This window comes from Callithrix jacchus, chromosome 5 (assembly GCF_049354715.1).
Source record: "Callithrix jacchus isolate 240 chromosome 5, calJac240_pri, whole genome shotgun sequence".
NCBI lineage: Eukaryota > Metazoa > Chordata > Mammalia > Primates > Cebidae > Callithrix > Callithrix jacchus.
In genome coordinates, this window is record NC_133506.1 from 65937488 (window position 1) to 65959699 (window position 22212).

General features: G+C 45.2%; 2 protein-coding genes across 15 annotated transcripts in view; one reads left to right on the plus strand and one right to left on the minus strand.

Moving 5' to 3' along the window:
* Window positions 1-14912, minus strand: part of SRR (serine racemase) — a 31910-nt gene extending 16998 nt beyond the window's left edge. For 3 of the 10 annotated variants that reach the window (XM_008996352.5, XM_008996351.5, XM_035299388.3), the window contains exons 1-3: window positions 14849-14912; window positions 9753-9845; window positions 3606-3777 (exon numbers count right to left, since the gene is read on the minus strand). In XM_008996352.5, coding sequence (XP_008994600.2) covers window positions 3606-3777; window positions 9753-9802 — 222 coding nt within the window. In that variant the 5' untranslated portion in view covers window positions 9803-9845; window positions 14849-14912. Of the gene's footprint in view, window positions 1-3605; window positions 3778-9752; window positions 10158-13686; window positions 13733-14203; window positions 14327-14848 lie in introns of all 10 variants that reach the window. The other 7 variants (XM_078372463.1, XM_002747804.7, XM_035299389.3 and 4 more) reach the window with 5 other exon arrangements.
* Window positions 14913-15048: 136 nt separating this feature from the next.
* Window positions 15049-22212, plus strand: part of SMG6 (SMG6 nonsense mediated mRNA decay factor) — a 236877-nt gene continuing 229713 nt past the window's right edge. For 2 of the 5 annotated variants that reach the window (XM_002747809.7, XM_054255590.2), the window contains exons 1-4: window positions 15049-15233; window positions 17916-19671; window positions 20203-20395; window positions 21548-21658. In XM_002747809.7, the coding sequence (XP_002747855.4) occupies window positions 15146-15233; window positions 17916-19671; window positions 20203-20395; window positions 21548-21658 (2148 nt within the window). In that variant the 5' untranslated portion in view covers window positions 15049-15145. Of the gene's footprint in view, window positions 15234-15335; window positions 15491-15661; window positions 15854-17217; window positions 17316-17915; window positions 19672-20202; window positions 20396-21547; window positions 21659-22212 lie in introns of those variants that run through there. The other 3 variants (XM_035299378.3, XM_078372449.1, XM_035299377.3) reach the window with 3 other exon arrangements.

Sequence of the window (22212 nt, forward strand, 5' to 3'; positions counted from 1 at the left end):
CTGGTGGTAATAAAATCTCTGAGTTCTTGCTTGTTCATAAAAGATTTTATTTTTCCTTCAGTTGTGAAGCTTAGTTTGGCTGGATATGAAATTCTGGGCTGAAGGTTCTGTTCTTTGAGGATGTTGAATATTGGCCCCTACTCTCTTCTGGCCTGTAGAGTTTCTGCCGAGAGATCTGCTGTAAGTCTGATAGGCTTGCCTTTGTGGGTAATCTGACCTTTCTCTCTGGCTGCCCTTAGTATCCTCTCCTTCGTTTCAACCCTGGTGAATCTAACGATTATGTGCCTTGGGGTCGCTCTTCTTGAGGAATATCTTTGTGTTGTTCTCTGTATTACCTGGGGTTGAATGTTGACCTGCTTTGCTAGTTTAGGAAAATTTTCCTGAATAATATCCTGAAGGGTATTTTCCAGCTTGGATTCATTCTCTCCGTCGCATTCAGGTACACCTATCAAATGTAAATTTGGTCTTTTCACATAGTCCCACATTTCTTGGAGACTTTGCTCATTCCTTTTTATCCTTTTTTCTCTAATCTTTTCTTCACGTTTTATTTCATTAAGTTGGACTTTGACCTCTGATATCCCTTCTTCTGCTTGAACAATTCGAGTGTTTAAACCTGTGCATACTTCTCGGAGTTCCTGTATTGTATTCTTCAGTTCCATTAATTCATTCATACTCCTCTCTAAGTTGTCTATTCTCAATAGGATTTCATCAAACCTTTTTTCAAAGTTCCTAGTTTCTTTACGTTGGGCTACAACATGTTCTTTTAACTCACCGAAGTTTGTTATTATCCATTCCTTGAAGAGTGATTCTGTCATCAGGAGGCGCTCGTTCTCCATCAAGCCTTGTTCCATTGTTGATGTGGAACTGTGATCATCTTTAGAGGGGGAGGCGTTCTGACTTTGAGTATTCTCAGCTTTTTTACGCTGGTTTCTTCCCGTCATTGTAAATTTATCCTCCTGTCATCTTTGAAATTACCAACTTTCAGATTAGGTCTCTTGAGTGGACGTCCAGGTTGTTAGTTCCCAGGGCCAGAGCAGCGGCGTTAAAACTGATGGTGCTTTTCTGCCCAGGATTCTCCTGTCGGGCTTCCTTCTTGTTTCCGTAGTAGGCGACTCTGCCTTCCCGGGGCTCCAAACCTCGGTCAGAAGGGGAACCGGTCCCGTTTACTCTGCGCCGAGCGCTGCCGCGTCGAGGTGCCGGTGGAACCGCTGCGCTGACCACGACCACGAGAGTCGCGCTGGCGACTCGTGTGTTTCCACCACTGGGGGATCTTCTGCTCCGTGAGCGACCAGACTTTGTCTGAAAGTGTGGCGTCCTCTAGTTCTCCGCGCCTTCCCTGAGAGCTGCAATCCCGGGATGTTAGCGATCGGCCATCTTGGATCGTTCTCCTACCTGAAAGGATCTTAAAGCTATAAACTAATGGTCAGAAAATTCTGATAACAAGTTAACACATAGAAGTCTATCTTTATGCACTATATTTTGTAGAAAAAAATCTTATATGAGGATTTAGCTACCTTTAGATCTTTTATTTTTTGTTTTTTTGAGACAGATTTCACTCTGTCACTCAGGCTGGAGTGCAGGGGAGCCATCTTGGCCCACTGCAACCTCCACTTCCTGGGTTTAAGCGATTCTCCTGCCTCAGCCTCTTGAGTAGCTGGGATTACAGACATGCACCACCACACCCAGCTAATTTTTGTATTTTTAGTAGAGACATGGTTTTGTCCAGGCTGGTCACGAACTCTAGGACTCAAGTGAACCTCCTCTTCGGCCTTGCAAAGTGCTGGGATTATAGGCATGAGACACTGTGCCCTGATTTGGTTATGTAAAAACTTTTTTTTTTTTTTTTGCGACAGTCTTGTCTTGCTCTGTTGCCCAGGCTGGAGTGCAGTGGCTTGATCTCAGCTCACTGCAACCTCTGCCTCCCAAATAGCTTGGACTACAGGTGTGCACCACCACCCTGGGCTAATTTTTTTTATATTTTAGGAGAGATGAGGCTGTACTATGTTGTCCAGGCCAGTCTCAAACTCCTGAGCTTCAGACAATCTGCACAGCTCAGCCTCCCAAAGTGCTGGGATTATAGGCATAAACTACTGTGCCAGGCCTTTTTTTTTGTTTTTTATTTTGGAGACAAGGTCTTGCTGTTGCCCTGCCAGAGGTGTGAGCTCACTGTGGCCTCAACCTCCCAGGCTCAGTGCAGTCTTCCCACCTCAGCCTCCAGAGCAGCTGGGACGACAGGCGCATACCACCACACCAGGCTAATTTATATATATATTTGTACTTTTTGTAGAGAGGGTCTTGTCATGTTGCCCAGGCTTGGATTTTTTTTTTTTTTTTTTTTTTTTTTTTTGAGATAGAGTCTCCCTGTGTCACCCAGGCTGGAGTGCAGTAGAGTGATCTCAGCTCACTGCAAACTCCGCCTCTGGGGTTCATACGATTCTCCGGCTTCAGGCTCCCAAGTAGTTGGGACTATAGGTGCCCACCACCACACCTGGCTAATTTTTGTATTTTTAGTAGAGATGGGGTTTCACTATGTTAGCCAGGCTGGTCTTGACCTCCTGACCTCGTGATCCACCTGCCTTGGCCCCCCAAAGTGCTGGGATTACAGGCATGAGCCACTGCACCTGGCCAGGCTTAGATCTTTTATAGTCATAATGTGTCTGTTTGTAGCAAGTTGATACAGTGAATGCTTAAACTTGAATCATATACATTTTCCAGTTTGCCTATAACAGTTCAGTTGTCTCAGTTTAGACATTTCAAGTTGCTTCTTTCAGTCTCAAACATGTCCTATTTTGGATAATAAAAAGTTTGGATAGTAAGTTATAGCATATATAATACAGTCATGCTTTGCTTAAGGATGGGGATATGTTCTGAGAAATGCATGATTTGGCAATTTCATCATTGTACATGCATCATAGGGTATACTTATACAAAGCCAGCTGTTACAGCCTATTGCTCCTAGGCTACAAACCCTGTATAGCATGTACCGTACTAAATAACTGTAGGCAGTTATAACAAAATGAGAAGTATTTGTGTATCTGAACTCAGAAATATACAGTACAAGTGTGGTATTGTGGCCTTATGGGACCAGAGACTACCATCATATAGGTGGTCTGTCATTGACTGAACTGTTACGTGGCACATGACTATATTTTATGTATATATTATATATAGACACACATATACATGTTACATATAAAGATTACTTGGATAATAGGTTATATATATGAACCTAATTACAAGGATTTTATGATTGTGTGAAAGTGGCTATCAACACTATTATGATGCTAGGTAAAACAAGGACTTGAAAGGAAAATTTCTGTAACCTTTTTTATTTTCTTCTTCTTATTATTACTTTAAGATGGGGTTTCACCACGTTGGTCAGGCTGGTCTTGAACTCCCGACCTCAGGTGATCTGCCTGCCTTGGCCTTCAATGTACTTGGATTACAGGTATGAGCCACCACGCCCAGCTTTCTGTAACCTTTTTTCGAACTGTATAAAGGCGTTAATTTACTTCTGCCTGTCTCACTAGGTGGTCAGCAGAATCAAACTGATATGTAAAGGGATTTGAAAACATATATGATACACTGAGAAAAAGGATTGTTACCTTAAAAGATCCTGTTTTCTGAAAGAGTTCACATTTGAAGAAAAGATTGCGCCCTGTTACTTGATTCAAAATGGAGCTCGTTAGCACTGGTGTGAGGTGGATAGAATCTCGAATGTTGATATGAGCCTTTTCAACATCAGCAAAGGAGATGCAGTACTGAGCACACATGGTTCTGAAACCCAGAAATAAGAAAGCGGTCAAAGCAAAGTCTAAGACAATATGTTTATTGGAGAGATTTTGAAAATGCATAACACAGAATAGACCTGGGGCCTGTGGTATTAAGTGGAAACTCTCCGTTACTGGAATGCCAGAATTTCTTTATAGAAGAGATTTGACTTGAAGCTGAATGAAGTTTTTCTGGTGAAGCTTTGAGGGAAGCAACTGATGGTGATTATGGAAGGCTAAAGCCCATGCCCCACCCATACCACCCATCTGGTCTCCACCTTGCTTTAAATAATTGTAGCTACTTGAATTAATTGGATTCCATTTTTATATACATTTTTAATTTATAAATTTTAATATTTAATTTTTAATAAAAACAAATTATTTGATAAAGAAAAAATTCGCTAGACTTTTCCATTTAAACAACTATATTCCTTTTGCATTTTTTTTTTTTGAGATGGATTTTTGCTTTTGTTGCTCAGGCTGGAGTGCCAATGGCGAGATCTCGGCTCACTACAACCTCTGCCTCCCAGGTTCAAGTGATTCTCCTGCCTCAGCCTCCTGAGTAGCTGGGATTATAGGCATGCACCAGCACGCCTAATTTTGTATTTTTAGTAGAGACAGGATTTCCTCAGGTGATCTGCCCACCTTAGCCTCCCAAAGTGCTGGGTGTGGGTGGCTCCTTCTGTATTTTCAGTATATATTGTATATGTTACATAATAGTTAAAGCAAACATTTTGTTTATTCCTACATTTGGCTCAGTTTCTTGACAATTGTCACAATTATAATTTTCTTTTTAATTTTTATTTTATTTATTTTTTTTAATTTTTTTTTTTTTCTTTTTAAAGGTGGGGTTTCACCATATTGGTCAGGCTGGTCTTGAACTCCTGACCTCAGATGATCCACTCACCTCAGCCTCCCAAAGTGCTGGGATTACAGGCGTGAGCTACCACGCCTGGCACAATTATAATTTTCAATAACTACCTTAACCTTCCACTTTCTACTGTGTTTATTGTAGCAGTTAAATATGAAGTTTCTCTATTTTTCCTTATTACAAAAGAATCTATGTTCATTAGAAAACCAAGTCAATAGCCAGGTGCAGTGACCCAAGCCCGTAATCGCAGCACTTTAGGAGGCCATGGCGGGCAGGTCACAAGGACAAGAGATGAGACCATCCTGGCCAACACGGTGAAACCCTGTCTCTACTAAACAATACAAAAATTAGCTGGGCGTGGTGATGCGCACCTGTAATCCCAGCTACTTGGGAGGCTGAGGCAGGTGAATTGCTTAAACCCAGGAGGCAGAGGTTGCAGCGAGCCAAGATCTTGCAACTACACTGCAGCCTGGTGACAGAGCGAGACTCTATCTCAAAAAGAAAGAAGTTAATCTGAAAATACAGAAACACAAAACGAACACAAAAATAGCCACTAAACCTTCGTACCTAAAGACAATTGTTATCTAGTGGTGTACCTTTCCAGGCCCAAATACATATGCAGACAAAACTTTTTGATAGGCTTGGTAACTTGTTTTTGTTAGACAATAATATGAATATCAATTAATCTTATCAGTAAGTACTCTTTTTTTTAAGATGGAGTCCCGCTCTGTCACCCAGGCTGGAGTGCAGTGGCATGATAGTGGCTCATTACAACCTCTGCCTCCCAGGTTCAAGCAATTCTCTGCTGCAGCCTCCCAAGTTGCTGGGATTACAGGCGCATACCACCATGCATGGCTAATTTTTGCATTTTTTTAGTAGAGACGGGGTTTTACTATCTTGGCCAGGCCAATCTTGAACTCCTGACCTCATGATCCACCGGCCTCAGCCTCTTAAAGTGCTGGGATTACAGGCATGAGCCACTGCACATAGCCAATAAGTACATTTATCCAACTTTGTTTTAGAGTTTTGCTCTGTCACCCAGGCTGGAGTCCAGTGGCACGATTGAGGCTCACTGCAACCTCTGCCTCCTGGGGTTCACACAATTCTGCTGCCTCAGCCTCCCGAGTTGCTAGGATTACAGATGCCTGCCACCACACCCACCTAATTTTTATATTTTTAGTAGAAGTGGGGTTTCATCATGTTAACCAGACAAGCCTTGAACTCCTGACCTTAGGTGATCCACCCGCCTCGGCCTCCCAAAGTGCTGGTATTACAGGCATGAGCCACTACTCCCAACTCATTTATCCAACTTTTAAAATGACTTACTAGTACTTCTTTTACAAAAATACGATAATTTAGCTGGGTGCAGTGACACATGCTGGTAGTCCCAGCTACTTGGGAGGCTGAGGCAGGAGGCTTGCTTGAGCTCGGGAGTGAATTATGATCATGCCTATAAATAGCCACTGTACTGTGGCCTGGGAAATGTAAGCAAGACCCTGCCTCTTAAAAAAGAAAAAAATCTTAATTTAAATTTTACATAACTCAAATGAACATTTGAATTTCCTGTTGTTGTAACGGATAGCGTTGTTGCAAGGTTTTTGTGTACTTTTGTGAGTCCTTAGGGTAGATTCCACCAAATGGTATTTTTTTTTCCTTTTTTTTTTGAGACAGAGTTTCGCTCTTGTTACCCAGGCTGGAGTGCAATGGCACGATCTTGGCTCACCGCAACCTCCGCCTCCTGGGTTCAGGCAATTCTCCTGCCTCAGCCTCCTGAGTAGCTGGGATTACAGGCACGTGCCACCATGCCCAGCTAATTTTTTGTATTTTTAGTAGAGACGGGGTTTCACCATGTTGACCAGGATGGTCTCGATCTCTTGACCTCGTGATCCACCCGCCTCAGCCTCCCAAAGTGCTGGGATTACAGGCGTGAGCCACCGTGCCCGGCCCCCAATTGTTATTTTGTATCAAGAGGCTAAGACATCTGATAAGACATCTGATAACCACCATGGCAGTTTCAATGGCATGCCTGTGTTCTTCATCCTTGCTGTATCATTTTTACGTGAATTTAATTATGTCTGGTAGTTTTAATTTACATTAATTACTAGTGACTGAACATTTTTTTCTGAGACAAGGTCTCACTCTGTTGTTCAGGCTGGCATACAGTGGCTCAACTGTGGCTCACTGCAGCCTCAAACTCTTGGGCTCAAGTGATTTTCCCACCTCAGCCTCCCAAGTAGCTGGGATTGTGAGTGTGCACCACCATACCTGGCTACTTTAAAAAATTTTTATTTTAAGGGCTGGGCACTGTGGCTCACGCTTGTAATCCCAGCACTTTGGGAGGCCGAGGCAGGTGGATCACGAGGTCAAGAGATGAGACCATCCTGGTCAACATGGTGAAACCCCGTCTCTATTAAAAATACAAAAAATTAGCTGGGCATGGTGGTGCGTGCCTGTAATCCCAGCTACTCAGGAGGCCGAGGCAGGAGAATTGCCTGAATCCAGGAGGTGGAGGTTGTGGTGAGCCGAGATTGTGCCATTGCACTCCAGCCTGGGTAACAAGAGCAAAAACTCCATGTCAAAAAAAAAAAAAAAAATTTTATTTTAATAGAGAGGACATCTTGCTGTGTTGCCCAGGGTGGTCTCAAACCCCTAAGCTCAAGTGATCCTCCTGCCTCAGCCCCCTAAAGTGCTGAGATTACAAGTGTGAGACACCACACCTGGCCTTCTTAATCTTTACACACCATTTACTGATGGAATCATTTTCCTCTGAAATGCTATATTTACCAAAAATTAAATTCTCTGAATGCTTGGGCTATTGAATTTTGTTTCATTGGTCAGACTGCCAATTCTTTTTCCTTTCCTTTTCTTTTTTTTTTTTTTTTTGAGATGCAGTCTCATTCTGTCACCCAGATTGGAGTACAGTGGTGCAATCTCGGCTCACTGCAACCTCTGCCACCTGGGTTCAAGCGATTCTCCTGCCTCAGCCTCCTGAGTAGCTGGGATTACAGTCGCGTGCCACCGTACCCCACTAATTTTTGTATTTTTCTTTTAGTAGAGACAGGGTTTCACCATCTTCGCCAGCCTGGTCTTTACCTCCTGACCTTGTGATCCACCCACCTCGGCTTCCCAAAGTGCCAGGATTACAGTTGTGAGCCACCGCTCCTGGCCTCCTTTTCTTATTACACACTATATTAATAAATTCTCCCTTGATTACTCTTTCTAAAATTAATTGGCTTTTCTCACACATCAATTCTTCCACGTGAACTTTAGAATTCCTTTATCAAAGTTGCCAGAAATTCCACTGTAAAGAAGTATAAATGAATTGGGGGCATTATTTATTTATCAAGACAGAGCTGGACTCTGTTGTCCAGGCTGGAGTGCATTGGCATGATCTCAGCTTACTGCAACCTCTGCCTCCCAGGCTCAAGCAATCCTCTCACCTAAGCCTCCCGAGTAGCTGGGATCACAGGTGCATCGTGCCACCATGCCTGGCTAATTTCTGTATTTTTTGTAGAGAGGTTTTGCCATGTTGTCCAGGCTGGGCTAGACCTCCTGAGCTCAAGTGATCCACCTGCCTCAGCCTCCCAAAGTGCTGGGATTAGAGGCATGAGCTGCCATGCCAGGCCTGAAGACTCAATTTTTTTTTTTTTGAGATGGAGTTTCGCTGTTGTTACCCAGACTGGAGTGCAATGGCACGATCTCAGCTCACCGCAACCTCCCCACTTCTGGGTTCAAGCAATTCTCCTGCCTCAGCCTCCTGAGTAGCTGGGACTACAGGCGCGCACCACCATGCCCAGCTAATTTTTGTATTTTTAGTAGAGACGGGGTTTCACCTTGTTGACCAGGATGGTCTCTATCTCTTGACCTCATGATCCACCCGCCTCGGCCTCCCAAAGTGCTGGGATTATAGGCGTGAGCCACCGCGCCCAGCTGAATCAATATTTTTTTAATGTCAAATATGCCCCCTTGGCTGGGCACGGTGGCAGGAGGATTACTAAAACTCAGGAGTTCAAGGCTGCAGTGAGTTATGATTGTACCACTGAGAGAGCAAGACCCTGTCTCTCAAAAACTGTTGCCTGGGTGTGGTGGCTCATGCCTGTAATCCCAGCACTTTTGGAGGCCAAAGCAAGTGGATCACTTGAGGTCAGGAGTTTGAGACTGACTAACATGGTGAAATCCCATCTCCATTTAAAAAAAGCAAAAATTGCTGGGTGCCATGGCTCACGCCTGGAATCCCAGCACTTTAGGTGGCTGAGGTGTGTGGATTGCTTGAGCTCAGGAGTTCAAGACCAGCCTGGCCAATATGGTGAAACCGTTTCTACTAAAAATACAAAAATTAGCTGGGTGTTGTGGCACATGTTTGTAGTTCCAGCTACTTGGGAAGCTGAGGCAGGAGGATCTCTTGAACCTGGGAGGCAAAGGCTGCAGTGAGCCATGATTGTGCCACTACACTCCAGCCTGGGTGACAGAGTGAGACTCCGTCTCAAAAAAAAAATTTTAAAGCCCCCAAAAAACCGTGCCAGGCCTGAAGACCCAATATTTTTACGAATAAATGTCAATTAAGCCCCCTTGGCTGGGCACAGTGGCTAACACCTATAATACCAGTACTTTAGGTGGCTGAGATGGGCAGATTGCTTGAACTCAGGAGTTCAAGACCAGCCTGGGCAACATGGTGAAACCCTGTCTCTACCAAACATACAAAAATTAGCCGTGTGTGGTGGTGGGTGCCTGTAGTGATAGTTCTATGGTAAACGGTATGGTGCTTCCTCAAAAATTGAACACAGAATCATCCTATTAAATAGCTAGCAATTTCATTCCTAGATGTAGACCCTGTCTCTCAACAGTAACAAAAAAACCCAGAAAACAAAAAACTCAGTATCAAAAACAAGATATATTTTGGAGGTTGTAAATAGTCCTCTTAGTAAATAGTCTCTCTTAGGAGAGAGAACTTCAGTCTGAACTACCTTAGAAGGCAGAAGATGAAGGTGTTGAGATTTACTAGCTCATGGAATCATGAAAAGTTGACAAACCATGGTAAGGGCAGGAATATGGAGCATCAGAAACAACTAGAACCAGGGGTTTGAGAGCTTCCCAGGCTCTTAGTCTCTCACCTCTGCATGTCGGCTTCTGTTTCACTGCAGACAGTGGAACCGTGGCACATGGCTGCTGACAGCTCGTATGTTTTACATTTTTTGGTTTCCACACTGGAGAGGAATTTTCTTTCTCAGTTTCAGTTAAAAAAATTTGTGGTAAGGACTCTGGCCCATATTGGCCCCGGACCAGTGGCCAGGGTATGAGGTCATTTAAGACAACAGTATGCAGTAGTCAGAAGTATTTACATAAATATGAAAAAGAAACAGAATGAGATCAACACAGTATCAATTAGGTACATTTAAAAGACATACATACATAAAACAACACTATATATTATTCAAAGATACATGTATATTCAAAGACATATAGCTAACACATAAGACTGTCTACCTAAGGAGGGAGGGAAGGAACGTGAGTGGGAACTAGAATGAAGAGAAAAAAGATAAAATGAGAAAAGCCTTGTTAATGACAGTGTGACTGACTCAATTATCTGCACCTGAGGGGAAAATAGCAAAATAAAGGAGTGATGGAGGAAAGAAAACAAAGAAAAAGTACTTCTGAGTGGGAATAAGGGGCATTTTCCAAGTGAAAATAAAGGGGAGAATGCTGGGGAGATGATTCCATACATGTTCATTATGGGAACAGAAGAGACATATCCTGATAGTGGATTGAATGGAAGATAGAGGGGTGAAGAATAACTCCTGGGCCAGGCATGGTGGCCCACACCTGTAATCCCAACACTTTGAAAGTCCAAGGTGGGAAGATTGGCAAAGGCAAGGAACTTGAGACCAGCCTGGGGAATACAGGGAAACCTGGCCTCTGCAATATTTTTTTTTTTTTTTTTTTTTGAGATGGGGTTTGCTCTTGTTGCCCAGGCTAGAGTGCAATGGTGCAATCTTGGCTCACTGCAACCTCCACCTTCTGGGTTCAAGTGATTCTCCTGCCTTAGCCTCCCAAGTAGCTGGGATTACAGGTGTGCGCCACCACGCCTGGCTAATTTTTTATATTTAGCAGAGAGGGGATTTCACCATGTTGGTCAGGCTGGTCTTGAACTCCTGACCTCAGGTGATCTATCTGCTGCAGCCTCTCCAAGGGCTGGGATTACAGGTGTGAGCCACCATGCCTGGCCAAAAATTTTTTTTAAAAAGAGTAACTCCTGGGTTTTGACTTAAATGGTGGTACAATTTGTTAAGATTTAAAACAGGAGAAGAAATAAGTATTTGACAGGAAAATCAGATTTGATTAGTTAAGTCTGAATTGTTTATGAGACATCAAAGAGGATGTCCCTTTTTTAAAAATTATTTTTTTGCCAGAAATGTGTATATATTAGTTTCTATTTTATTTCTGAATGAACTCTTCTATTTATTTAAAGTACAGTTGTTTTTTTTTTGTCTTTTAAGACAGGGTTTCATCATGTTGTTCAGGTTGGTCTTGAACTCCCGACCTCAGATGATTTACCCGCCTTGGCCTCCAAAGTGCTTGGATCATAGGCATGAGCCACCGCGCCCGGCCTATTTATTTATTTTTTAAGACAGGGTTTCTCCATATTGGCCAGGCTGGTCTTGAACTCCTGACCTCAGGTGATCCGCCCACCTCGGCCTCCCAAAGTGCTGAAATTACAAGTGTGAGCCACCATGCCCGGCCTGAGTACTGCTTTAAAAGCATGGATTCCATTACACAATATGTTCATTATCTTAATTTCTAAATAATCCATGATATTAGTCTTTTTCTTTTTTGCCCATTAATTATTTAAAATTGGTGTTTTTGTTTGGTTTTTGAGACAGAGTCTCTATCTATTACCTAGGCTGGAGTGCAGTGTGGCACAATCTTGGCTCACTGCAGCCTCCACCTCCTGGGTTCAAGCAATTCTTCTGTCTCAGCCTCTGCAATAGCTGGGATTACAGGCACCTGCTACCATGCCCAGCTAGTTTTTATTTTTATTTTTTTTGAGATGGAGTCTCACTCTGTTGCCCAGGCTGGAGTACAGTGGCGCGATCTTGGCTCACTGCAACCTCTGCCTCCCGGGTTCAAGAGATTCTCCTCCCTCAGCCTCCCGAGAAGCTGGGACTAAGGGTGCATGCCACCATGTCTGGCTAATTTTTTGTATTTATTAGAGATGGGGTTTCATCATGTTAGTCAGGATGGTCTCTATCTCCTGACCTCATGATCTGCCTGTCTCAGCCTCCCAAAGTGCTGGGATTACAGGTGTGAGCCACGTTGCCCAGCTTTAGTTTTTGTAGCTTTAGTAGAGACGGGTTTTCCCCATGTTGGCCAGGCTGGTCTTGAACTCCTGACCTAAAGTGATCCACCTGCCTCAGTCTCCCAAAGTGCTGGGATTGCAGGAGTAAGCCATCGAGCCTGGCCTAAAATTGGTGTTTATTTTATTATTATTTTTTTTTGTCTGCTTACTTTTTGAACATGCACATGGGAAAAACTGTGTTTTTAAAAAAATTCCAAATTGTTAGAATTTTTTTGCTTAATTTGTGGCTATTCATTTCTAGTTTTATTAATTTGTGCTCAGTAAATGTGACCTGTACAATTATTTCTTTTAGAAATTGAATTCAGGGCTGAGCACGGTAGCTCTTGCCTGTAATCCTAGCAATTTAGGAGGTTGAGGTGGGTGGATCACTTGAGGTCGGGAGTTTGAGACCAGTCTGGTCAATATGGTGAAACTCTGTCTCTACTAAAAATACAAAACATTAGCCAGGCATGGTGGTGAATGCCTGTAATCCCAGCTACTCGGGAGGCTGAGGAAGAGAATTGCTTGAACCTGGGAGGTGGAGGTTGCAGTGAGCCAAGATCCTGCCACTGCACTCCAGCCTGGGCAATAAGAGTAAAACTCATCTAAAAAAAAAAAAAACCCCCAAAACCAAACAACTCAGCAGCTTTCACTTGTGATACAGGCCTAAATATGGTTGACTTTCTTTTCATTTCTTTTTACCTAGTATTTAATGAATCCTTTAAATCTGAGAATTCAAAAATTTCCACCAACTTAGTAAATTTTCTTGTACTATTTGATTACTGCTTCTCTGCAGTCAGCTCTGTTATCCCCTTCTGGAACTCATATTTAATTATTAATTTTTCTTTTTTTTTTTTTAGATGAAGTCTCACTCTGTCACCCAGGCTGGAGTGCAGTGGTGCAATCTCAGCTCACCGCAACCTCCACCTCCTGGGTCCAAGCAATTCTCCTGCCTAGGCCTCCCGAGTAGCTGGGACCACAGGTGTGTGACACCATGCCTGGCTAATTTTTTAAGTTTTGTTTTTTTTTAGTATAGGTGGGGTTTCACGGTGTTAGCCAGGATGGTCTCGATTTCCTGACCTCGTGATCTGTCCGCTTTGGCCTCCCAAAGTGCTGGGATTACAGCCGTGAGCCACTATGCCCCGCCCCTAATTATTAATTTTTTGAACCTATTCTCCGTGTCTCCCATCTTTGTGTCTCAGTTTTTATCTATGACCTTTTCCCTCTCAGTTCTGGTAAATTTTCTTGAACTGATTTAACTTTTGGCATATCTAATCTGCAGTTCACTGACACTGCTGCATTAAATTGGCAGTGCCATTTGTCCTAAGAAAGTTTTCTTGTTTTCCATTATTTTTCAATCTTAAAAAAAATAATGTAATGACCTCTCAAATTTCAATGTGAAACATTATTTTTTAACACTTTTTCCTATTCTCTCAAATATGATGGCAAAGGTTTTCATTTGCTTTGACCACTCAAATTGTTCCTCTTCTCAACTGTTGAATCTTTTCACCCACATAATGACTTTCTCCTTATGCTTAACCTGGTGTCACGAAAAAGGAACTGAACGAGTTCTGTCAGAAGTTGCTGCAATTCTTTCAGTTTAGACTAAGGAATAATTGGTAACTATCCTGTGATGGGTGCAGTCTAAAGGCCTGTGGGGCTGTGGAGGAGCAACAGGTAGAGGCAGGCATTCTTGGGGAAGGGAGTTTCACCTCTGCACAGCTCTCCCAACACAGGTTCAAGTACCAATCTTCAGGCCTAGTTAAATTTTAAAGATGGGAAATTAAAAAGTCAACCTTAGATACAGAGAAGTAATTTTTTCAAGAATCTATAGTGACACAGAAACTCCCAAATCGACTTTTTTTTTTTGGCTGAGTCTCGCTCGGTTGCCCAGGCTGGAGTGCAGTGGCATGATTCGGCTTACTGCAGCCTCCGTCTGCTTCCCGGGTTTAAGTGATCCGCCCTTCTCAGCCACCTGAGTCGCCGGGATTACAGGTCCCAAATCGACTTCTATACCTCCTGATGTACTTCCTTCCACACGATTCCAACTATATCGTATCTATTTTTTAACAGCCAGGGGGCGGGGCTGGGGGCGGTGGCTCACGCCTGTAATCCCAGCACTTTGGGATGCAGGCAGGCGGATCACAAGGTCAAAAGATAAAGACCGGCCTGGGTGAAATACCGTCTCTACTAAAAATAGAAAATTTAGCTGGGTGTGGTGGCGCGCACCTGTAGTCCCAACTACTTGGGAAGCCGAGGCAGAAGAATCGCTTGAAACCGGGAGGCCGAGGCTGCAGTGACCCCGAGTTCACACCACTGCACTCCAACCCAGGCGACAGAGTGAGGCTCTGTCTAAAAAAAAAAAAAAAAAAAAAATGCCAGGGGTTTGGGGAGATGGCTTGCTGAACTGAAAAAGGCTCTGGTAGGTTCTTATCCACGGCGTCACCCTGGGCAATTTACTTCCGTTCTCTGGGATTCAGTGTTCTAATCTTAAAAATGGGGTTAGTAGGGAGGCTGCGGCGGGTTAATCGCTTGAACCCGGGAGGCGGAGGCTGCAGTGAGACGAGATCGCGCCACTGCACTCCAGCCTATGCGACAGAGCCAGACTCCGCCTCAAAAAAATGAAAACAAATGGGAATAGTAATAACTACTCTTAGCACATCTTCAAGATCCCAAGTAATGGCCCGCGGCGCTAGTCCCGGGCCTTTGGCGGGAGACCCTGGCCTAAGGCGATCAGAGGAGACCAGGCTGTGGGGTGTCTCCGTCAACCCGGGTCCCCGACTAGCACCAGTTTCCTCGGTGGCCAAGACAACAGCAATGGCAGCTACCGCCGCGAACGCCTGCCTGGCCTGGCACGACGACGCCTCGTCTCACCTCAGCTCACGGGCGCCGAGCTTCCAGCTCCAGCCTCCGCGCGCCTCCCCGGCCACACCTCTGCGCACGCGCAGCGCCCGCCTGCCCCGCCCAGGCTCGCGTTCCGGCCCCGCCCCTCTGGAACTGGCGTCGGACGCTTTTCCTCCCAGCGCGGCCACCGTCGTTCCGAAAGGAAGGGCGGAAGGGGGCGGGGACAGGCTGGGAGGTGGGCGACCGCGCTCGTCGCCCGACTGTGGTGGTTTCCTGGCTGCGCGCGGCGGTGGCGGAGTAGCTGCAACTGTAGCAGCAGCAGCGAAGATGGCGGAAGGGCTGGAGCGTGTGCGGATCTCCGCGTCGGAGCTGCGCGGGATCCTGGCTACTCTGGCCCCGCAGGCCGGGAGCAGAGGTGAGTCGCGCCGCCCAGCTCCTGGGCCGGGCCTGCCCGCCCCGCCTCCCTCTCCTCCTCCTCTTGCCTCCTCCCCACTCGGCCCGCGGCTCCGGAGCCCCCGCCCCTTCCCCCAGCCCTGGGCACCGGGGCCGCGGCGGACCGTCGCTGCCCTGTCTCGCCCGCGGGTCGGTGCTGGGTCGAGCTCCGCCAGTCCTGGCGCACTCTGGGAAAGCCTGGCCCGAATTCCTACCTCCACCCTGTTTCTCGCCGCGAAGGTGACTGTTCCCTTTTGCCCCAGCGCTCTCAGACCCGCCCGCCGGTTCTCAGGCGTCGGGAGACGCGGAAAGGAGCGGGATCGGGTGGAGGCCTCGGGCGTAGGGTCCTCCAGGCCGCCTTCCTCGGGCCGGCCCCGGCCACCGCCTTAGCGTCGGAGAGGAGGAATTGGGGAGAAACGTTTAGCAGCTTGCGACTTCCTTGCTCAACTTTTCCACCCAAGACAGGGTTCCGAAAGCTGCGCCACTGGAGGGATCCGGGATCTCTAGACTCCGGGTTTGACCCTGGCATGTGTGCGAGCAGTTTTTATTAGAGAGAATGTTCAATTTGCAAGCTAATTTCAAGTCTCCAGCCACATCAGGAAAGTAAGAAAGATTCTAGTGTCTCACCACCCCTGCAATACGCAGTAGAGTTGTGTAGAACGGTAGCTGTGATCGGAGCCTTCTCTAGGTTTGCTGCCAGTCTGTGGAATTCGTTTTCGTTGGTTAACAGAATTGGACTGTTAAGGATGTTTTCTCCCGCTGCTCTAGAAAGTAGTAGTGATAGCTCTCTCCATCTCACCTGCCCCCCTCCAAGTTAAAGACTGCCGAGGGTGAGCTATTCTTGGGTTAAGCCGGTTTATCTTTATTCATACTTGATGAAGCTGTCTTTTAAACTTTTGAAAATAGTGAAATACTGTCTTAAACCTCAGTCTCTTTTTTTCTTTGTTTTGTTACTGTATGGGCTCGTTTGCATTCATATTTAGAGAACACTACTTGGATTAAAAACTTTTTATTGTTGTTATTTTTTTGAGACAGGATCTCACTCTGTCTTCCAGGCTGGAGTGCAGTGGAGGGATCTCAGCTAACTAGTAGCCTCCACCTCCTGGGCTCAAGCGCTCCTCCCACCTCAGCCTTCTGAGTAGTTGGAATTACAGGCCTGCGCCGCCACACCTGGCTATTTTTTGTGTATTTTACAGAGACCGGGTTTTGCCATGTTGCCCAGGCTGATCTAGAATTCCTGGCCTGAAGCAATCCTCCCGCCTCAGCCTAAAGGGCTGGGATTATGGGTGTGAGCTGCTAAACCTGGTCTATACTAGGATTTCATTTTATTTTATTTATTTTGAGACAGACTTGACAGTCAGGCTCTGTTGCCCAGGCTGGAGTGCTCGATCTTGTCTCGCTGCAACCTCCGCCTCCCAGTTTCAAGCAATTCTCCTGCCTCAGCCTCCCAAGTAGCTGGGACTACCAGTGCACGCCACCATACCCGGCTAATTTTTGTATTTTTAGTAGAGATGGGGTTTTACTATGTTGGCCAGGCTGGTCTCGAACTCCTGACCTCGTGATCTGCCCACCTTGGCCTCCCTAAGTGCTGGGATTACAGGCGTGAGCCACCACTCCAGCCTTATACTAGTAATTTATGTAGCATTCTATCTGTGTACTTGATAATATTCTCACTAATTCTTCCAGTTTTCCACTGAAATCTTTAGTGGTTACTTTGATAGTGGTAACAGATACTTTTTAAAAACCACATACTTGCTTATCTGTTTGTTGTTTAGTAAGTTTATGGAGCTCAGAGAGTGGTTTCTGAAGTCCTGTATTATTATTATTCTTGAGTGCCCAGTTCTTGGGATCTTGAGGATATGTCACAATCTTTTCATCCGCATCCAGGAAAAGTTCCCTTATGGAATTTTTTTCTTCTCATAATTCCATCATCACAGTAGCAGTTAGTTTCGGTATTCTAATATGATAGTCTGAGCAGTATTTTCTTGGGGTGACTCTGGGAGCTGCTGTTGCTATGAGTGAAGTTGAAGAGTGTGAAAGGAACTGCTGACTGCTTCACCAGCAGGTGTGTTATTTGGTAATTGGTATCCTGAAGAAGAGAATTGTCCTCGTGAAGTTTGAAGAATAGAGTTGCAATTTTGTTCCCGAGAGATGTCCAGGATTAATGATTGTTATAATACCCCCGTTTTTCTCCTCATTTTCCCCCCTAGTGTTATGTTAAAAGAACTTAGCCACCAAGGAAAAAGTTAAAGGCAGAAAAAAAAGGCTGAGATGTATTCACAGGCGCTCTAGACAGAGAACAGTCTAATGCTGAAAAGGTTAGAGATCTTTAGTTCCAACAATGATGAGGTAGGTAGGTTGGGATCTTGGATTTCTGAATATGACTTGGGTAACACATAAGGAGATGGGTTCTCTCCCTTCTCTTCACCTAACTAGGTAGCCCCAACACAGTTAGGTTCTTAGCCTTATCAATTGTTGAACAAGTATTGTAAACCCAGAATTTCTGCTTCTACAGAAGTGTCCTTTCTTGCCTACCAATATTAGCATGTGGATGTATAATTCTTGACTTTTTCTGTTACTTAACAAGAATGACAATCTTTCCCCCACCTTCCTTCTTTATTCTTATCTTCTACCTTTCCCTCCCCAACTTTCCCCAACATAACAGAAAACATGAAGGAATTAAAGGAGCCCAGGCAGCGCAAAGATAATAGGCGTCCAGATCTGGAAATCTATAAACCTGGTCTTTCTCGGCTAAGGAATAAGCCCAAAACCAAGGAAGCCTCTGGGAGTGAAGAATTCAAGGATGAAATTGTTAATGACCGAGATTCCTCTGCTGTTGGAAATGGTACACAACCTATTAAAGACGTCTACAAGGAACCCACCAACCAACCGCAGAATGGTATAGACCCAGAAAATAATCGGGGTCAGGAATCCTTTCCTAGGACTGCTGGACAAGAGGATCGTAGTCTAAAAATTATCAAAAGAACAAAGAAACCGGACCTGCAGATCTATCAGCCTGGACGGCGTTTGCAGACTGTTAGCAAAGAATCAGCCAGTCGGGTAGAGGAGGAAGAAATCCTCAACCAGGTAGAAGAACTGAGAGTGGAGGAAGCTGAGTGTAGGGGAAATGTTGTGAAAGAGGAAGGTTTGAATAAACCAGACAGGGCTGAAACAGAAAAGAGCCCAGGTGGTGACAGAGTTAGGGCTGCAAAGGGAGAAAAAGGAAAGAGGATTGAGAAAGGGGAGGGGATGAAGAAAACGAGCGATGACCCGGCCCAGGGGAAGCCAGGTTCGGCGAAGCGCTACTCCCGCTCAGACAAACGAAGGAATCGTTACCGCACTTGCAGTACCAGCTCAGCTGGTAGCAACAACAGCGCTGAGGGAGCTGGCCTCACTGATAATGGATGTCGCCGCCGCCGGCAGGATAAAACCAAGGAGAGGCCACGACTGAAGAAGCAAGTATCTCTGTCCTCAACCGATTCCTTAGATGAGGACAAAATTGATGAGCCTGATGGATTAGGACCCAGGAGAAGTTCAGAAAGGAAGAAACATTTAGAAAGAAACTGGTCTGGCCGCGGGGAGGGTGAGCAGAAAAGCAATGGTAAAGAAAATCGAGGCACTCTTCATGTCACTTTTGATGCAGAAACCATGAACAAAGAGTCTCCCGTGGCAAGGCTGGCCAGGGATGATATGGATAGAGGAAACCCTGACAAAGGCTTGAGCAGCGGGAGCAAAGGCTCTGAGAAGCAGGAGTCCAAAAACCTGAAACAGGAACTTCGGGGTCGCGGTCGTGGCATTCTGATTCTGCCTGCCCATACCACCCTGTCTGTCAATTCAGCAGGTTCTCCAGAGGCCACACCTTTGGGACCTCGGCTTTTGTTCGGATCTGGTAGTAAGGGTCCTCGGAGTTGGGGCCGTGGAGGCACCACACGCCGATTATGGGACCCAAATAATCCTGATCAGAAACCTGCTCTAAAGACTCAGATGCCCCAGCTGCATTTCTTGGACACTGATGATGAAGTCAGCCCTACATCTTGGGGTGACTCACGCCAGGCTCAAGCATCTTACTATAAATTTCAAAACTCTGACAACCCCTATTATTACCCGCGGACACCAGGCCCTGCCTCCCAGTATCCCTATGTGGGCTATAACCCTCTACAGTACCCACTGGGCCCTACAAATGGTGTGTACCCAGGGCCTTATTACCCGGGCTACCCAACTCCGTCAGGGCAGTATGTGTGTAGCCCTCTTCCTGCCGGCACCATGAGTCCTGAGGAGGTAGAGCAGCACGTGAGGAACATGCAGCAGCAGGAGCTGCACAGGCTCCTCCGGGTGGCCGACAGCCAGGAGCTGCAGCTCAGTAACCTACTCTCCAGGGACCGCATCAGTCCAGAGGGCCTGGAGAAGATGGCACAACTCAGGTACGATGTGTCCTATTCTGGCTAGAGGGAAATGGAGAGAAGCTGGAGGTATATAGACTCCTATGGCTGAGGAAGGTAGAAACTTTTTAGCTGAGCCGCTGGGTATGGTCTCACTTTCACTTTGTAAGGGAAGGGCATTTGGAAACAGAACAGAGGTTTTGTTTCTAGTGTTAGAAATGATTATGCATCCTGCTTTTAAGAACAGATTATCTGTAAGGGATCATAGAACTTTGAAATGGAAAAAGACTTTCTAGAATGCCACGAAATGAACAACATATAACTTGCAATGAAGATCTTACTTCAGTTGTTAAATTCAGGTGAAGACATATGGGGAAAAACTATTTTCCTCAACACAACTATCTTTAGAATGACATTCTGCTCTGCAGAGTGGAAACCAGAGTAAGTAGTATACCTGGTCATGTTTTTGATTTCCTGCCAAGGGAGGTGGTTAATTTGCAGGAATCTCAAAACTTGGGTCTAGCTTTTCCTGTGGTGTATTTGGAATTAGAAGTTGCATGTATTTTATTCCAGAGCTGAACTGCTGCAGCTTTATGAACGCTGTATTCTACTGGATATTGAGTTCTCTGATACTCAGAATGTGGATCAGATCCTGTGGAAGAATGCTTTCTATCAGGTGATTGAGAAGTTCAGGCAGCTTGTCAAGGATCCGAATATTGAGAACCCAGAACAGATTCGGAACAGACTTTTGGAGCTCTTGGATGAGGTAAACTGTCATCTTTTTGTCCTCAGGATAAAGGCTTCAGCATTCTGTAGTTATGATGGATTTGTACTACCTAAAATACTGTGTTTTAGAACAGAACACTGACAAAAACCGTGCTATTTTCCTCTATTCTGAGCCTATCCTACTCCAGTTGTTTCCTTAGGATCATAAATTACTGACAATTGGAGTTTTGAGATTGAAAGCTTTCTGAATGCCTTGGCCTAAAAGAGAGAATGAGAATGTGTATATATGTGTTTGTGTGGAGAGAGAGTACGTGTGTGTCTTCATGTGCTCATATCTTCAAAACCATGGAGGCTTATACTGTGAATTTGTCTTGTGTACAAATTGGAGGCAACTGAATATTGTGCATGCCTCTCTTTTCTTTTTTTTTTTTTTTTTGGAGACGGTGTTTAGCTGTTGTTACCCAGACTGGAGTGCAATGGCACGATCTCAGCTCACTGCAACCTCCGCCTTCTGGGTTCAAGCAATTCTCCTGCCTCAGCCTCCCGAGTAGCTGGGACTACAGGCGTGCACCACCATGCCCAGCTAACTTTTGTATTTTTAGTAGAGACGGGGTTTCACCTTGTTGATCAGGATGGTCTCCATCTCTTGACCTTGTGATCCACCCGCCTCAGCCTCCCAAAGTGCTGGGATTATAGGCGTGAGCCACCGTGCCTGGCCACCTCTCTTTTTTTTTTTGTTTCATTTTGTTTCATTTTGTTTTGTTTCGTTTCTTTTCTTTTCTTTTTGACAGAGTCTTTCACTGTTGCCCAGGCTATAGTGCAGTGGTGTGATCTCAGCTCACTGCAATCTCCACTTCCTTGGTTCAGGCAATTCTCCTGCCTCAGCCTCCTGAGTAGCTGGGATTACAGGCATGCGTCACCACATCCAGCTAATTTTTTTGTATTTTTAGTAGAGACGGACTTTCACCATATTGGCCAGGATGGTCTCGATCTCCTGACCTCATGATCTGCCTGCCTCGGCCTTCGAAAGTGCTGGGATTACAGGCGTGAGCCACTGCGCCCGGCCCGTGCCTCTCTTTTCATAGGTTGTCTAAACATTACCCATATTGTGAAAGGGTTGTCTGCCCTGGTTTTTGGTAGATAGGTTGGATCAGAATAGGTTGATTCAGCCATTTCTTTTTTCTTTTTATAGGGTAGTGACTTCTTCGATAGTTTGCTTCAGAAGCTGCAGGTTACTTACAAGTTCAAACTAGAAGACTACATGGATGGTCTTGCCATTCGCAGCAAGCCATTACGCAAGACAGTAAGCTCCCTTCTTTATTTATCTTAAATTTTCATTCTTTTAGCAAGCATTTATCTAGTGTTAGTTCTGTGCTAGACATTGTACTGGGTGTTGAGGATGAAAGAATGAAAGGTACAGTTCAGTGCAGGGACAGATAGATTAAACCAACAATTTTAATGTCATGTGTACTATGATAATGGTATATAGCAGTGGTCCCAGCCTTTTTTCTTTGTTTTTTTTTTTTTTTTTTTTTTCCTTTTTGTCTCTTTTGAGATGGAGTTTCATTCTTGTCACCTAGGCTGGAGTGCAATAGCATGATCTTGGCTCACTGCTACCTTCAACCTCTCCCTCTCGGGTTCAAGCAATTCTCCTGTGTCAGCATCCCAAGTAGCTGGGATTACAGGTGCCCACCACCACGCCCAGCGAATTTTTGTATTTTTTGTAGAGGTGGGGTTTTATGTTGACCAGGCTGGTCTCAAACTTCTGACCTCAGGTAATCAACCCGCCTCAGCCTCCCCAGAGTGCTGGGATTACAGGCATGAGCCACTGGGCCCGGCAAGTCCCTAGTCTTTTTG